The following is a 19,853-nucleotide window of genomic DNA, read 5'->3' as shown; positions in this document are numbered from 1 at the left end:
AACGATTTACTACTGCATCAAATAAAAATCGTAATTTTTATATTATACAACGGATTTAATTCGTTTTTCGGAGTACTTAAATTTCAACTTTATCAATATCCAACGCATAAAAAAAAAATCGAGAAATAAAATTAATTGATTTTGTACTTAATAAAGTTAATTAGATTAAACTTCGAAGGAAATCCTAAATATCTTCAAAATCTTATTAAATAATGGCCCTCTACAAATACGTTTTCTTCCGGATAAGTACTGCGCAGTTCGTTCAATGAACAATTAATAAACTGCAAAGCCATCTTCCAATACATAAAGAGTCCAATACATAAAGAGCTGAACAGCGCTAGGTCACGGTCAGAAGACAACAAAAAATTGCCAGTCCGCTTTCCATCAACCGCATTTGCAACTCCATCAACTTGAGACCTTGGACTTGACACTCATTATATTTATTTTCATTGTTGGCTCATAAATGAAATTCTACAATAGCACGAAATAAGAGAATACTTTGATGCAAGGTATCTATGAAATTAACTGTCAAAACAATGTGTTCAAATGTAATTTTAAGAATTTTATTCAAGAATATTCATGCTTATTTTAATCGTATATTCTTTTGTGATTTTTGATATAGTGAATACATTTCAGATGGTGTTTGCGAAAGCAGATGCTGAATTCCAATGCCATGTTCTATGTGTTCACAATTTCAAAAATTTGCGATTTTTGATATTGTGAACACATTTCAGATGGTGTTCCCAAAAGCAGATGCTGAATTCTAACGTCATGCTCTATGAAAAGGTTTCGTTCATTTAAAGTAACCAGTAGTCTCCATTAACAGGGAATGTCTCGAATACTGACTATTCATTAAGATATAGTATGTTACTTTTTCATATGAATGAATAGTTCATATTCACAAAATATTAACTAGATTCAATTCAATCGACAGTTAACCTCTGACAAATTTTCTGGCCAAAATTTATTATAAAACGAATACGATCATATTAAAATAACAAAAGTAAAATATTAAAAGTTATATAAATGTACACTATTTATTCTTTGCTTTGCCTCTTCGAAGGTTTTTGTAAATTTAAATAATTATGTTAAATAATTAATAACTACTTAATAAAATTAATAAATATTTAGGTAATTAGTTAGAGCTATTTCATTGTATCTGAAATTATTTTTATTGCTTTTTATGATTGCTCGTTTTTTTTCTGTCCTTTTTCTTTTTAAAACTTTGCTAAAACTCTCTATACCTTACCCATCCGACCCCCCAGATTCTTGAACGTCACAGATAAAGTATGGTAACTTTAGTTTATACCGCATTGAAAGCTGCACACTGGATATATATTTTTGTTTGTAAATATAAATCTATATAGACAGAAATCTTCGATTTTGATTCAATTTTGCACTCTCATATCATTTGTTTTAGCACCATATGCACATAAGAAGGATATAATAAATAATGTTACTTGCTGATTTCACCAATTGTAAGGGTAATAATTGGAGCCTTGTATAACGAAAAGTTTTCGCTTTTAACTCGAGAATTTGACGTATCTCCAGTTTTCAGACCCACCTTCATTCGGAAAACATATCTTTTGTAATTGTTCGTCTGCCCATCTGTATATCCGCGTCTCTCTATCTGGGACACAGATAACTCAAAAAAAAAAAAAAAAAAAAAAAAAAAAAAAAAAGAAGCTTTGAGCTAGAAAGATGAAATTTGATAAAAAGGTCTTTAAACAAAATTTGTTATTGTCGTTCATATTTTGAGCAAAATCTATTCAAAGGAAGTCAGTCGGTCTGTCCGGTTGCTCAAATATAACTTAACACGATAAATACCAAGCGAAGAGCGCTAGACGGAAAAACTACGGTATATAGATTTAAGATTTAACATCTATACTATAAAGACCTACTCAAGTTTGAACGAAATCCAAGAACGGATTTAACGTCTTTCGGTAACTCGCGAATAACTCGTAACGCGGATAACTCGAAAATGTAATGATTTATATATATGATTTGATATGTGATTTTTTTTCTTACCATATTTGCAGATCTGAGTTAATTTTATGGGTTCTTTTCAATTTTCTGAATTTTTGTTTCAATCGGTTGATAAAATCGCGTATGAAACATAAATTGGATTTTTTAGATGCTATGAACAGCATGCCAGGGATTAATCAGCAGAAAATTCGACCAAAGACCATACGATAGACCCATTAAAAATGCTAAATTCCTGAATAAGGTCAATATTTCTAAACTACAGTACATCAATGTCATGTAAGGCGTTCTCTGCTTTACACAAAGTGCGAACACTTCCACTGCTTATGTTTTGGATCTGCCGAAAAAGTGGATTCTTGAGAATAACTATAATGAGGAAAAAATATAGTTTAGCTTGGGAAAAGAAAATAACTATTTTAATCCTTGATTTCATTGAATATTTTTCTGTGGTTGAATATGACATGTTTTGTTTTTCTAATGAAAATACGAGTCGAGTGCGAGAAAAATACGAGAAAATACGAGTTATGATATGATACGTTTCCCTTATATGATCTACTGATTCAAAATTCTACATAGATTCATAGCTTTTGAACGAAAATTACAAATCAAAATTTTTATAGTATTTTATTATTGAATTTTTGAGTTTTCATGTTCTTATTATTACAAATAGAAGTACCGGCAGGCAGTCACCAAGCTGAAAGATTTGATCTATTAACTTTCAAAAAGTTACAACTGCGAATATCAAAGATTACGAGCCATCTAGATTATACAGTATTTTAAATTCAAACAGATGTATAAGAAGATAGACTTCTCCTTAACGAATTTCATTCAAAATTTGATCAATTTTTTTTGGATGAAAAATTTCGAATTTATCTACAATTTTCCCGTTTTCATATACAGATAAACTTAGTCAGATTTTTTCAACGAAAGAAATACTCTCTGATAATATACTGCATCAGACGGTAAAAATAAAGTAAAATTAACTGATATTACTTTTGTTATTATCTTTAAGAATAATACTATAAGCTGGTTATATATAACACATCTTCAAGGTGAAAGCGTTTGGAAAAATAGAAAAGAATAAAATGAATGGAACAGATATGAGCACAAACAAATTTATATGGTAGTACGCACAGATAAGGATTTTGAATAGATTCAATTAAGTAGATCCTGAAATTTCAAAATATTAGTATGCTTATCTACCAACTAATCAACTTCAAGAAAACTACGCAGTATGCTTAATAAGTAATTAACAAATCACAGAAACGTCTAAAAAGCTCAAAAGACCCATTCCGAGCTATTAAATCGGACTTGGTCATGGCCAAGAAGTAATGCAAAAAAGTTGCCAATCTGTTTTCCATCAACTTTAGTCCTTGAACTTGACACCTTTTTATATTAATTTTCATTCTCGCTCGATTAGGAATTCATCAATGGTAGCAAGAAAACGGTAAATAAGAGGACGTTTCTGAAAAACTAAAGGTCAACTTTAGGTCGGAATGTTCAATGACAGTTCGGAGAAAATTTAATGAACTCCAGAACTAGTTTGAGAACCTGATGTGCTGAAAGTGTGGGGTGTCGTTCGAAGGATTGCAGAGGATGCAAGACATCGTGCAATTTTAAATTTAAATTTAAACCTATCCGGGAAGCTAATTGATGACGTTCCATTCTTAAAAAACATATTGATTATAGCCGATGCAATCTATTTTCATAAACATCTGACTTGAAATTTAATGGAAAAATTACAGCACATTTATGATAAAAAGATGAAGAAATAAAAATTAAATAAATAAATATGGCTTTATAAAGCCTCTCCAATGCACACTATTTCTAGAGCCATGAAAACATTTGGTTGTCAGACTTAAATATAAAAATTTAGTTTCAATCTCTCTCATATATATATAAATTGATATTTGAAATCAAACACAATTAAGTGATAAAATGTTACAAAAAAATAGTGAAATATTTATTGTGAAAGATTTAGAAAATTCTCCAATAGATGATGGCTTCTGAGCAATTTGTTTTTATTAAAGTTACGAAATTCGATAGAACTTTTTTACCTAAACGTTCATTTCTATAGTGTTATTTTTCGTAGATACCGTTTGAAAAAAAAAAAAAAACCTGTCATTAAATTGTACGTTGAATTCAACAGAGTTTCAAAATCAACTTTTATAAGTTTTGTTCACATAACTAAACTCAACATAAATGCAAAATTAATCAATTTTGTTTACAAATTTGAATTCAATATTGCTGCAAACGAAGTTCAGATTAAAAGTAAACCATTTTTTTAGCAAATTCTTCAACCAATAAATTGAAAGATAAAGTTTAATATGAAACACTATTAAATAGATTTTTTTTAGCAAAAAACCGAGCTCAAGTTGCTATATTTAGAATATAGATAAAAACAAATTTTTTCTGAAACCGTGTAAATATTTTTCAACCTATTACCTGATAAGATTATCTTTGGATTTATAATGATATAGCATCTTGCTTTCAAACAATCGTTCAATCAACAAACAAAACCACTAGCAGAAAAGTTAAACCTGAAAGCAATTATGTAAAAACATTCCATTTAAAAGGAAGAAAAATGTAACAAAGAAGTGAAACAAAAGTTCCCATTGCTGAAAGCAAAACTCTTCAACCGAAAAATTAAAAGATAAAAATAAGCGTGATGTATTAAACAGATTTCAAACGGCAATCACTCACATAATTATTTCAGTAAAACTAAAACAAAACATTCTCTTCAGATAACAGCTGCCACTCAATACCATAGAAAAAGCCAATTTAAAGGAAAACGCCTGATTTTTTTTGCCCCGCTGATGTAACCAAAATGACTCCAAACTCGATGCCGAAAACTTTTTCAAATAGAGGTGACACAAATTTAGTGATGCGAAATATGGGGGAGGAATATTGAATCGATTTTGGAGTCATTTTCAACTAAAAAAAATCGCACGCGTCATTTTGATGAATCATCTTTAATTACTATTTATGACAGCTTACCTAATACTCTATAAGGTGTAGTCACGACATAAATTCATATCCCACAAACCTTGAACTTGACGTTTTATTCCGATTGTTCAGATAAAACGAGTAAATTTCATCTGCATAAAGGGTAATTTTCGTTCATGGCCAAGACAGCTTTTAAAATTTTTATGACAGGCCATAATTTGAGCAGATGTAAAAATCAAAATATACTGCGCAACCGAAACAATTACTTTTCCTCTTAGAAATAAAATAAACAGTACGCTATAAAATTTATTATAATCAATTTTATGGGAAAATGGAAATTAATAAGTTGTCGAATAAATAAATAATCGTAAAGAGATTTAATTGTATTTGATGTGTAATTTAAGAACAACTGCGATGATTTTAAATCTAAACTAGCAAATTGTTTCGACATTTTAAATTATGTGGGATGCTGAGACATATTAGAAACGGCTTCATAGAGATAGAAAAAATGCAAAGTGATCAAATTATTTTTATCTCTGGTTGAACGTATTATTTAACTTTTTGAGAAGTTTGATACCACATGATGCAGTAAAAGATTCTCAAATTAGGGTACAGACACTACTGATAATGTAATATTTACAGAAAAACCAATGGAATATTTACAAAATAAATATAAAATAATGCATTTTTTTTTAATTTACTTTCATGCTATATATACATGTCTAGATTCATATTATTTTACATACATCTTTGAACCATATCTAGGTAGTACAAAATTTTAAAAAGTTTCGAAATTCTAGTGTAGAATATTTAGTCAAATTCCTAAGTCCAGAATTCGTACGAAAAGAGTGATTTTTTATTCTTTTTGTGTTGTTATTTTTGCACATCCTCCAAAACAGCAGAGCATCAAGTCTATGAAATAATGTACCCTGAAGAAGTCCAATAATAAAATGGATTGTCAATAAGATCCTGCCTGGAGAGGCCCAGACAAATAAGAATGTGATCAGGTGAAGTCTCTTCCGTAAAACACTCGGGGCTGACTTCAAAGCGCTGAAAACCCTCAGGAATAGTTCATAGTTCTAAGGTGCCGACTGAAAAAGCGATTAATAGAAGCCTGATCCTGTCGACTACAATCAAGAGTCACTGAACCCCTACTCCCGGACGACTACACTTATACCAATGATGTACTGGTGGGACAAGATAAGTGGTTTTATTTTTTTCTTTTAGTAGATCAAAGTAATTTAGGAGTTTAAATTAATTTAGCTTAATTTAGTTATATTTACATCTTGTTTCGATGGAACACCAAAGCGATTTTGGGACGGATTTCATAGTTTTTGAGAGTAGTCAAATGATGAGAGCGACACTTGAGACGACACTGGAAGATTATTATCATTATTATTTTATTTAGAAGCTCACTAACAAAATTCTAATATAATAAATTCTATGTTTATTCATTTCTAACAGTATGTATTAATTTTCTATTGTAAATAAAATTATTCAAAAAGCATTTACGTGTTTCGTTGTGACCTTTTTTTTTATTTTACTCTTTATTGAATTATTTATGAAATTCGCTTATTGGATGTTTATAATAACAGAAGAAACAAATGGTTTTATATATTTTAAAACGGTACAGAGATTACTTAATTCTTAATGAATTCAGAATGCAGTGAGACATCGTTAATATGTTTTTTAAGCGAATGACGCGAAAGATGCATAATCAAAACTTTAACAAGCAACTTTGATTACAACAGATTTAATAACAAATTTGTAAATTCACTAAAAAGTGATAATTAAAAATTTTTTCAGAGTTTTTGAAACAGTAGTTGACTTTTAAAATTAGAGATTTATCATAACATTGGGGAAAATCTATCTTTTATTGTCTGAGTACTAATTCTACATTTCTTATCTTATACCATTTATGTGCATACCAGTAGGTATTTAATTAAGAAAAATCTTTTACTTTTATCAGATGTACTACTGTCTGGAAGCATTTTTTAGTGGTCTTCCATCACTTGTTTAAGAAAGGCAGGATACTATTTTCATCATCACACAAATTAATAACAAAAAATTTCTCTTCCATTAATGCATGCACTGTGAATAATTTGAAGACATAATAACGGTATCACAGTTCTAATATTCCTTAAAAGAAATCGTTGCCTTTAGGACATTGCAATCATTTTTAACAAAAACAAGAAAGTTTTTCAATATTTGTGTTGCAAAAAAGAAGTAATTTGTCATAATGAATAAGAGGGAATGAAACGATTTATAAACAAGAAACACAGAAGGGGTATTTAAATTTAAGAGCCTAGTTTCTTGCTGCTTTCTTGTATGCGAAGTATAGAGAAAGTATTGTAATTGTCAAAACATTCGAACTTGTGATTTCAACGCATCTCCAAATTTCAGACCTACTTAAACTAGAAACACATTTTCTGTCTGTGACAAAGAAAACTCAAAAACGATTTGTGCTAGAAGGATAAAATTTGATTTTTACATCAAATTTGTAGATTTCTGACCAATTTTGAGAAAAGTCGATTAAGAGGGAGTCTATCTGTCCAGATGTTCGAATCTAAGTTAACATGATAACCACAAAACTAAGAAAGCTAGATGGATTAAATTTTACACACAGATTTAAAATCTATAATGGAGACACTAAGCAAATTTTGAGCCAAATACAACAAGGAGTTGACCGCCAGTCTATCAACTCAAAATATAAATGCAGTAACTCAAAATATATCAAATTTGGTATGAGATTTTGTAACTTAGTAGTTCTGTGCAAAATTTTATTTTCAATCATTTGGTAAAAAAACGCGGCTAAAACAAAAATTCAAAAATTCGCGCCTTTTCGGATATTATTAATTTCATGCCAAGGATTAATCGCCAAAAAATTCGCCAAGGATAACACAATAAATTCAGGAAAGATGTTAAATTCTCATCAAATGTTAATATTTCGTAACTACTGCAGGCCAATACCATGCAAGACGTTTTCTGATTTAACCTTTTTTTTTTTTTTTTTCTGAGGGTGGAGGATAACAATCTTTAATAGAAAGTATGCGAGAAAGTTTTGGGGAGACGATACCCTCTGGTATTTGATTAAAATAGACGTGTTTAAAATTTGTTGTTTCGAGAAATGACAGAAGAGCAAGCATAACTATTTCCTTGACTATCCTCACCATCATAAATTATTTTAATACGAAAATAAAAATAAACAAGAAACAGCATGTTGATATATTTTTCTGTTCTTTTTTTCAGTCAAACCAGTTTGAGAATGGGGGGGGGGGAAATGGATCGAAGTGAGTCTCCGACTGAGTTTAATGCCCGAGTTGTCAGGGCCGATTTCTCGCAGACGACGATGAGACAAATATAGGTTAGTGAAGAAGAGCACTTTCACTTATGGAAAACCAATAATAAAAATGCTAAATATAGAAAAAGCAGCCAGAAGAGCTGTCATAAAAGTATAATCAACATTTTTTTTGCTGAAAAATGAAGGAAAATAAAGAAAGCGAATGTCTGCTTTTGCAACTGGAAAGTACTTCAGCGGAATGATAGTAAACAGAATTAGTTGACCGTATTGCACTGTTAGAGCTAAAAAAAGAACTTGTCTGTCATATGGAGCAAATATAATCATTTTATTGTTTAAAGAAAAGTTTTTGATAGTGTTGACTGTTGATGGTGGTAGCAAAAATTCAGTGTAATTAAGGTATAAAAGTGCAATGCTTATCTGCTTTTCACTTTCTCTTATACAAAGTATACAGAAAGTATTGTAATTATTAAAAAATTCGATCTCTATATTTAGAAGAATCCATGTTTTAGACTTCCTTGAGTTCGAAAAAAAAACCATTTTTGGAATTGTCTGTCAATATAATTGTCTGTGACTAAGATAATTAAAAAAAAAAAAAAAAACGATTTGAGCAAGACGGATGGAATTTGGTACGTGGTTTTATAACACCAAATTTGTAGATTTCTATCAATTTTTAAGAAAAATCTATTCAAGGAAAGCCTGTCTATCTGGTATATGAATATAAGTAAAACACAATAACTATAAAACGAAGAGAATTAGATGGATAAAATTCGATACACTGTTTCAACACCTATATTAAAAACAACTGTCAAATTTTGAACTAAATTCAATAAGGGGTTGAACGTGTGTCCCTCAACACTTTCAGAAGCATGTAAGCCGGCGTCCATAGGGGTAGCGCATCTTCCCCGTGATCTGGGCGTCCTGGGTTCGAGTCCCGGTTCGGGCATGGTTGTTCTTCTGTTCTATCTGCGAAATGTGTGAATGTGCCATCCTGTAAAAAGGGGTTGTGCAAGCGAATGAGTGATGCGTGATTTAAAAAGTCGTACTCTTGGCCCTAATTGGAGCTACTAAAACAAGAGACGCATCCCCTATCGGCTTACGTAAACAATTTTTCTTTATACAAATTTAATAATTTTTAATATATATTCTGAAGATGCTTTCAATACGTTTTTTATTACTTTTGGCTATAAATATTTATCGTCTAGTGGTTTTACAGTGACAAAAGTCCTACATGATGAATAGTGAAAAAGATATATTATTCAATGAATCTAGAAAATGCACTCAATATATAAGCAAATGCAATATATCCTAGAAACAAACAAACAAGTAGGCAACAAATCGCAAATTAAATAACAGCAAACGCAATCAGCGATTATAACTTCCAGCTCAGTCTGTCATAACTACAGCCATTTTGCATTCAGGCCCTGGGATTATGAAAGTTTTTTTTTTTTTTTTTAACAGAGTAACCTCACATGGAATTTTCTAGATGAATATCCAGATCTCAGTTCCTAATAAAGATATAATTTTCTGCATTTTCAAAAACCTTTAATTTTGTCGCTATGTTTTTCAAGAGTCATTGAACTGGTATCCTTTCAGCATCCATTAAGAATATCTCAAAATCTATTTTTCCAACAATCAAACTAATGTGGCAGAGAAGTGGTATTAAAGGCTCTTAACAATATTCAGCTGGATTGAGATGTCTAAATTTTACTGATTTATGCTTATTTCGCCATTTACTTTTCTTTATTTTGTATGTTTTATTTAGTTTGAATTATTATTGGGAATTTTCTTTTATATTTATTTAATTTAAGCCGTGCAGCATTGTAAATATATCTTTCGGTAATCCGCATTCTTAAATAAATGAATGCAATTATTACGTATTTCTTAAAACTGTTATGAAATTCAAAAATATTTGAATAGCTCTATATTTCTAAAATGCAATCTAAGAAGATTGCAAGCGTTCATGATATTTAAAGTCACTTCTTTCTTCTTAAGATGCAACATATACAGTGTAACGTGATTTAATGAAATAATTGAATTGACCCAATTATGTATCGCTCCCAACCATCCACACACAATCTATTTGATCATTAACGTCCCCAAGAGAGCTCTTTTTAAGAATCACTAAAATAGATGAGCTAGAAAAGTTATTAGCAAATACTTTATTATCAAAATTCATTCAAAACGTCATGAAAAAATGAGGAATGACCACAAGCAGAACAAATTTAAAAGCACCTTGGAATAAGAAAAGAAAACTAACATAATTGTGTGGCCCTCATTATACGAGTTGAGAGGTATGAAACACTCAATATAATTGACGATGATTGGAACTGCTTGAATTTTTCTAAAAGCGAAACTAAATTGTTCCAAACAAGAACAGGCCTTTTGAGAAACCAATTAAAAGAATTGAAAAGTCCAGGATGAAGGGTTACGAACATTTTAATGGAAATAACTTTTCCACTAATGTTCTAGTTTCCAATGAATAGCAAAAATGAATTTTTTTTAATGAAGAAAGTTTGGAAAAGTGCTTAAGTATCATTCTATTTAAATGGCAGACGTTTTCATAATTAAATATTGGTTATTTTTGAATTTTATCGGTTTTTCTTTAAAGAAGAGAGTAAAACAAGGCATAATTGGAGTCTTTTTCATACTAATCAAGAGAATAATATTATTTTAATGCAGAAAAGTTTTAAAAAGGGCTTAAACGGCAGGAAATTTAAGTATGAAAAATCCATTATTATTTTATCTTTATTAAAAAGGTTCCTTTCCACGAAAGCAATATAACGATTCAAAAGTTTAGTCAAATTTCTGCTAACAAAAGTATTTTCGAAATGCATAAAATATTAAGGGTTCGAAGCGAGAAACTTAATGGATTTAGTTTACATCACATCTAAATCATGCGATAAAACTAAAGTCGCTTGGTATCAAACATCTAATTGTTGATTTTTTTTGTACTGAGTTAAGAATAGATAATGGATTATAATATTTAGATTTATCGAAGGACTCTAAATACAATTTTTTCCCATATTCTGATGTTTAATAAAAATGAAATTTAAGAATTTGGAACATTCGTCATATTCTAATAGATTGGTTCGGCCACAGAAATATCTACTGGGGGCAATATGTAACTCACCGGCTGAAAGCTTCGAATATTTGCTTGCAAACTAATTATGCATATTATGATGATGACTTTAATTCCCTTGTATCTAGCCAGATTTTAATAATTACTAGTACAACAAGTTAGTAACTACAAGTAATACAAGATCAAATTAAATATTTATTTTACTTTTCATAGTTAAAGTGAATCTAGGTAATAATAGGCCGAATTAGCTCGAAAATTGCCTTTTCAAAAGACTTTAAGTATTATTGGATAAGGATATAAGGACATTTGTGTTTCACTTAAATGGAAATCGGAAAATCACTGAACAGTCACCTCAACAGAAGCAAACAATTCATTGTTGAGGTACGCATCGGTCAGCAAGATCTTGAATTATGAAAAAAATTTTTGCTTCATCCCACAAAGGTTTGGATGAATTTGGATGATTGAAGTCCCATCATAATTTCATACCATTCCATTTTTTACTATATCTAATTCAAATGAATAGATGGCTACGCCACTCATGTTTCACCCAATTCCTTCGATGAATGGCTTGCTGGAGAAGGGTGTAGTAAACCTGAAATCCACCCTCCCCCACGGCAGAACTGATTAGTAATATATTTACACTCGGTTTCGGCAAAGACAATCGGATTTGAATAACCAGATGAAGCTACTGGCACTTATGACTTTAGTTCTGCTTAAATATTCAGACCACTTACTAGAGAAATGCACAAGTCTCAAGCTCTCTTACTATGCATTACCTGATAAAATAAATGAATACGGCAATGAGACATGATAGAAGGATTGAAAATGAATAGACCAAATGCATGCAAACAAATCGCTTAAAGGCAAATTCAAATACACTAACTGAAAGACTTGATTCTTAATATTATGGTAAACTTTCTTCTCAAGTTTTGCAAAAATGTAAAAATTCAGTATATGAGCATTGATTAAAAAAAAAAATGGAAGTATATTATTTGTGCAAATTTATTGTTAGTAACTCCGGGAGCTAATGTTAATTTCGATCCGTATATCCTTAGTTGTAACAAATGCTTTTATCGCCGATTTACCTGAGATCTTACATTGCAAACAGCTAATTGCTTTAAATATCAAACAAAAGAAACAGATTAATGGGAAAACGGACAGAAGCACATATGAAATAATGCTCAAAGTTTCATACCATTTTGAAGAATGGATAAAAGAAGGGTTTAAGCAAACTTCAGTAACATAGACCTCCTTAATAATTTGTTCATTTCAATTTTTAATTGTTGTTGAGGAGAAAAAAGTGATCCACTATGAACAAAAGTGCTACAAAATATCCTCAACCGTCTCTTAAAATTTTTAAATTCCTAAACGACAAAAAACATCCCATGATTAAAAAAAAATCTGAAGTAATGAGCCAGCCTTTCACTTTTAACTTGAATGAGAATTCTATAAGATTTATATACTTGCATAAGAACTTCACTGACCACGAATCCTTTTGAACTAACATACAAATCTGGCAACATGAAATTTTCATACTATATTTATATGAATTTTTTAGCTTTCTTAAAAACTGTTTTGTCATCTGTAATGCTTTTTAGGCTTGTCTTATGTATATTCATAACTGTCATTTCTCTCTGTTATATATATTTTCCATACAAAGTAAATAAAATTCATCTTCATCTGTCCAAACTAAAAAAAGAGCACACGACTCTGACATGATGATATATGTAATATAATGCAACTACAAACAGAAACGGACAACATGAATATTCAAATAGCACCATCCATTTTCTTACCTTTTTGCTATCCCCTTCTTTCAGATAGAGCTTGAAAATTCTAAGGACTTTCACCAAGGATTCTGTGGATGTGGAATATCTTCCCATGACTTCCAAAACTTCGTCTTCGCATCCTTCAATGCTGGCACACCCTTTTGCGAAAGATATGCACATGGATTCGAAGTACAGGATTTGGTGAGCAAGAAAGACAGCCAAATCTTCAGCGCTCTGTCTAGACACAGACTTGGACAAAGGATCTAGCTTCAGCAGTTGAATGATGTTGTCTGTATCTAAACACTGAAAAGAAATTTAAAAAAAGACAAAGCTTTAGATTTAGCAAATTACAATGCTGATATCAAATCATTCAGCAATTTCATTTTTTAAAATGCCGTTTATTTTGGCTTCTTATAATCTTCATCACAAGCATTTTAATTAATGAAATTAATTACCAGTTTTAAAATACTCAAGTTCTGGACTTTCCTGCATATTTCCACAATAATATCAAGTTTTGCGTTTAGTTTATCTTGCATTGAAGAAAAGCGAGTATATATTTAAGTATCAAGTATTAAGTATCTCGTCATTGAATTTCGTTCAAAAGTTAACCCAGATATATAATTTTTTTATGTAAAAAAACATATCAATTTAATTTGTAAAGCTCTTTACAGTTTTGAGATATATTGCTTATAGATGCAGATAGATATATAAGTAAGCATCATATCCTTTAAAGAATGAAATTCAAAAATTAAGATTTAAGAAATTAAAAAATTAAGATTAAAGAATGAAATTCAAAAACTGATTTATTTAAAAGGTCACATGCTACATTTTACCCCTTTTGCTCGTCACGTTCTTTAACTACTACATTTACATATAACCAAACAGACAAATAAATTGTCAATCATTTAACAAATTTCATTCAATATCTGAAATTCTTTTAGATTTCTAGTGATGATATAATAAGTAAAATTGCATATACTTAGTTCATAGCAATGTTGAGGTATCGTGCATACGAAGAGATGGGCAAACTTTCGGATGGCGGTAAATAAACACTTAAAAAAATTGTTTCCCAATCAAAATCATAGCTGTACAGTTCTTTACTGTTAAATTATTATGAATATTCAATGAAAAAATTAGGGAAAGAAACTAAACGAAAATTTTTAGATGACCATCATTACAGATTCGTAACAGAAAAAAAAAAAATGTCTACTTCTATGCATAAAAATTTTCTTAATATAAATTCTCCAAAGTATGTCGTATTAATATCTAAGTACGTACAGCCAAAGTATGCTGTTTAATATATATGTAATATCTAATATTAAATTTGGAATATCAGCGATTTTTCTTTCCGCAGTGTAGGCAATATATTCCAAAATCAAATTGGCACCGCTCATTCAACAAGTATAAATGAGCATATACTGATTGCAATAAAAACTAACATATTTGTGTGTCTGTGTGTATGTTACGTACAGTAAATGTGATTAATCCGCTGATTACGAATAATCACCGGAGATATTCATAATCACCACTAAACTTATTGGTGATTATGAATAATCACCGGTAATTATACATAATTACCAATTTATTACATTTACCTTGGCATATATATAATATTTAGTTATGAGCTATATTAAAGGAGTTTTTCATTTCAGTTGTATATATTATTACATTTTCAATTGTAATAAATTTATAACTTCTATATCAAATGCTTACAACATACAAAATTTTGATATGAAAGCTGAAACCTTAAATAGTATTTGGTATTTTATGACATGTAGCCAATTTCGAAGCAGATGTAATCAACTTATACAAATGTTTTGCGTTTAAACAAACGTTGCTTTGCAAATTTTACTTGAATTTTTTTTGATATAACATTAACGATAAGAAGAAAATATCAAATATTGATAAATTCATTTGACATAAAAATACTTTTTTTTACAGTGCAAATCTTCCATCAAGAATTGTTTAATTAATATTTTTAATACCCTTCTTCAGTCTCGATTAATTCAGGTAAATATAATAAATAATCATCAAGAATTTTACGAACAAAACAATTCTAGATATTTCAAGAAAACAATTAATATAATAATAAAATTTTATTCTTATCAATAAATATCTTTATATTTTAAAGGCGTGACCGTTTATAAATGGCTACCCGAAAAAAAGTTGCAGTAATAATGAGCAACGATTGTAGATACAATAAGGAGCAATAAAATCCGATTTTTTTCACATTTCATATTATGTGGGAACTACTCTTGTTGATTTAAGACCACACTCAACTATAAATCATTCCCAAATGGCTCTTTTACGTTTTCAACATATTTATGTATTTCATTGAGTCTTCGTTATAACAATGCGAACAATTTCAGAAAATGCCTCGGAAAAAATTGCATTTTATGAACATATTTCCGTAATAAAATATTAAAAGATCACAAATGATAATAAAACAGTTTTTATCGAGGTAGGGAACAAAGAAAATTCGTGACATCCGAACATTTTTGTGATAGAGCATTTTTCTATCATTTTGCAGATAATTAATTTCGTATTTCTTTTCATCAAAGACATTTTCAGCATTTAAAATAAACAAAATAAAAAAGACATTTAATAAGTTAAAAGTCCCAAACTAATTCAGAAATTAAGTAAAAAGAATGTTTAGAAATGCCAAATATCTGTATTCAAATATAGTGATTCTGAATTATTTAATTCATTGTCACTATAAATTTCCTCATTCACCACATCTTCGCAAAATTTGGAGAAAATATATTCAGTAATTTAGATTTCTATAGCGTATAAACTATTTTTGAAAATATTTCATAAATATACTTCATAAAAAACAACTTTGGAAAAAAGTGCATCGGATAATGAATTATATGTTTATAGCTTACTAATTATAGCTCGCTTCTTTAGAGGAAAAAACTTTATTTAATATTTTTAACATGTTTACATGAAATAAAGAAATGTAGATCATTTCACAGCTGCATCTTTAAAGGAACTATTGATTTAGGAATAAAGCAATGATAACTTATACTATACTTAAAGGAAATAAGAGAAAGGTAAAATTAACATAGTTTTCCAAATATTCAATTCTGTACAATAGCATATCTATGAGTAACCAAAACAAGAAAAGAATATTTTCTGATTTACAAATCTAATTCAGACTATAAAACTGAACTTTATCAAACTTTATGAATGAACTTTATCAAACGAATAGGCATTCCGATTACCAAATGAAATGAATTAGATGTCGTCACAACAATATCAAAATATATTAAAATTACCAACATGTTTTGCTGGTGCAAAATTCACGTATTCTCATATTGTGCCATCTGATATGTTATTGATGTATGTTCTCACAAAATAACCAAGTCTCTAGGCGCTCAAAACGTTATATCCCAATTTGGTAAATCATGGTTTTACTCAAACGACGTTTCGATATAACAGTGACTGTATGACTGGATCAAAAACAAGGATAAGGCTATGACACTGAGTTAAATCAAATTCATCTGGTTAAAATATACAGAAAAATTGCATTATCATGAAATTAAATGCATATACTAATACTTCTCAACAGTGTTTTAAACCTATTCAGTATTTTGAGATTGTATGACTCCAGGTTCGAAAGTGTAGATTTGCCGTCATGTACATCTAGTTCACATTAATTCTCAAATGAAGGTTACCGATCTCTCCGGTAGCATTATATGAAAATTAGAAAGGAAATGAAAGGTCAGCGTCTATGTCATTTGATCAATGGTCAAAATTGCAAGATCTATTTCAAAATAGACATTACATTGCTTCTAAAAGGGACATTATTATATTTTATTCGACCTCTTTCTCAAAGAAATTCAAATGATACGCGAACGTTAGGATTTTATAAATACTTTGTCAGATTTAGTGAGTGTTTTTTATATATTTCGTCGTTTTAAGAGTGAAAAAGTTACGTATTAAAAAAGTCATGGTCGTTTTCCTGTTGATTAAGGTAATATCCACGCACTGTTTGGACAATATTGATCACTTAAGCATATAAGAGAATATTCATAACATAATGCAGTTCAGAAACCGTTTATTTTTAGACAGAGCAAATCAATAAGCAGACGTAGATACGAGGAACTATTCCACTTCAATTCCCTATAGAACAACCATCACAATGCTCAGACGAATTTTGGGATCACTGAATTCTGACCTCAGACGATATTATTCTTCCTGGTGCAGCTGATGAAATTTCTTCTCCTTTTTCGAACTAAAAGGTAGGAAACAGTAAAAAGAAATGAGATGTAATTACTTTTAGCACCAGTCGGCGTTTTATTTTTAGCCGTCGAGCTATAAAGGCCTTTGAACTGGCCATCAAAAGAGAGGTGACGCTTGGGTATCGTTTGGTTGCCAAAGCAATTGGAATTAATACTCCTTTCAAAATCGATTTCCGGGGTGTTTATCGATTCGTTCTGTTAGTGTAAGTGCATCGACTGGAAAGTTTTAAAAATAGCGAAAGGTGTGAAAGGGGTAGAGAAAGTAATAATGCATGAAAACTGAGCCATCAAAAGCGTAATAAAAAGCAGGAAAGCATTGCAGATTGTTTATTTGCTTGTTTATTATGCTTAAAATAAGTCTTTAAAAAACAAATCAATCTTTTCAAATAAACTTTTTGACTTTTTTAATATTAAATATAGATTTTAGTTTATTTAATCTTAAGAATACAATTAACGCTGAAAATATTAAAAAAATTTTTTTTTAAATGATTGGCTTAAATATTTGCAGAGAAAAAGAATTACAATAAATTTACTGTATCTGTGAATTTTCAATATAAAACAGAATTGAATAAAATTTCCATACTGACAAAACGAAACTACAGTATTTAGAATTTGAGAGGCAGTCAACGGCTCGAGACGACCAGTGTTTGCTCATGATCATGTTCTCTGATGCAAAGAAATGGAATTTGGAAGCTCCTGATCGCCGAAAATACTATTGGCACTCATCGATAAGGAACCTCCTGTAATAACAGATTTATTATCTGATTGAAGTTTTAAAGGAGAAAAATTGTGTTTCCAAATCACGCCAAAAAATATTTTTCAGCCAAGCCATTTTTATTTTCTCATATACGAAGTATTGAGGATATATTGAAATCATCAAAAACAATCGAACTTGGAAACTTTGATGAATTTCCAACATTTTCTACTCCCTGATTTCGAAAAATACATTCTTGACATTATGTCTATCTGTCTGAGAAAATAATAGCTTAAGTATGCTTTGAACTTTAGAATATTGAACAATATTATTACAGTTATGATTAGTATTATAACAGTATAATATTAGTAACAGATGAAATTTAGTATATAGACTTCCGACAAAATTTGCAGATTTCTATCAAATTTTAAACGGATTCCATTCAATGGCAGTCTGCCTGTCTGTCTGTTCGACTACAAATAAATTCGATAACTTCCAAAATATAAAGAGCTAGTAAATAAAATTTGATACACAAGTTCAGCATCTAAACTTAGATTCTGATTCAATTTTGAGACAAATCTGTCAAAGAATCGACCATTTGTCGCTCATGATTTCAAATGTATGTAAACTCAATACCATATAAACGGAGTACTTAAATCAATAAAATTCGATTTGTTATTTTATGATAATAACTTAAGTTCTCTATCAGATTTTGGTTTCATTCAGTCGGTTCAAGAGCTTTAAAATATATATTCGTATTATAGATACAGTAAAAATGTTAGCTTCACGTCATATCTATGTTTCGAAACTCTTGCTTGCAAATGCCATGTGTGGCATTTGCTGTCTTAATCAAGGTCCATAATTTTTTAAAAGTCCAATTGGAGCGTATGCGAGAAATTTTCGAGAAGATCAATCCTGCTCGTTTTCATCACAGAATATGTTCTACAGTCACTGGCCGTCTCAATAAAGTTTTACATAACACCTTCTTGTACCGGAAATTTGCAGATGTAGTAAACCTGTAACAGGTTATGACTATAACAATCCATTCTTTGCAAATTCTAACTATTCTGGAAGGTGATTGAGGCACTACGAAAATAATGAGTCTAAACAAAATTCGAATAAAAACATTCTGGTTTGAAATTAACAATATTAAAAGATACAGACCAACAATAATCAAATCCTTCTAAAATTTGTCTGATGATTCAGATACATTTACCAAATCAATGATGTTTTATTTCAACTGAAGAACTGAGATCTAGTTTTGAAAATAACTGTTCCAGAACCAGTTTTCTGATACGTTGATGTTTAATATTTTCCAGGAAAGCATGGATATGATATCTTAAAAATCTTACACAGGCCTAACTATTAACTTTTGAAAAGATATTAAATGTTTGTAATTAAATGCTCAAATATACATTTTTTTGACTTTTTGATAACTGTTTCAACTTTAAAATAATATTAAAAATTACATTTTCAGTTTTTTGATGTTAAAGGTATCAATTATCTTATAGAAAGTCTTTAAGTTTTTACAAGGGGCATTAATTATTCTGGGTAAAAAAATTCCTTGTAATGAATGTAATTGCGAAACATACTAGTCCGACAAGCGAAAAAAAAAATACATGTCAAAAGTGAAGGTCTGAACATCATATGTTTTTGAGATACCTCATTGCCAAACAATAGAAGAAAAGATGACGCAGAGTTTTGGACACCTGTTAAATTTACATAATGTGTTTCAGTGAAATGCGCACTGCCCAAATACTTACAAAGGGTATCTTGTTCTATAAGTTACCCTTTTCGGGCTACCCTGCGAAACGAATCGCTGGCCTTCACCTGTTGC

The 19,853-nt window shown here is 30.0% G+C and overlaps 1 protein-coding gene across 1 annotated transcript in view; it reads right to left on the bottom strand.

The window, feature by feature from the left end:
- Positions 1-19,853, bottom strand: part of LOC129976098 (zinc transporter ZIP6-like) — a 130,954-nt gene that overhangs the window by 66,968 nt on the left and 44,133 nt on the right. The window contains exon 2 of the mRNA XM_056089483.1: positions 13,106-13,381. Coding sequence (XP_055945458.1) covers positions 13,106-13,381 — 276 coding nt within the window. The remainder of the gene's footprint in view (positions 1-13,105; positions 13,382-19,853) is intronic.

This window comes from Argiope bruennichi, chromosome 1 (genome assembly GCF_947563725.1).
Source record: "Argiope bruennichi chromosome 1, qqArgBrue1.1, whole genome shotgun sequence".
NCBI classification, from domain to species: domain Eukaryota; kingdom Metazoa; phylum Arthropoda; class Arachnida; order Araneae; family Araneidae; genus Argiope; species Argiope bruennichi.
The sequence above is the reverse complement of the archived record's forward strand: the minus strand, read 5'-3'. Positions and strand labels throughout refer to the sequence as shown.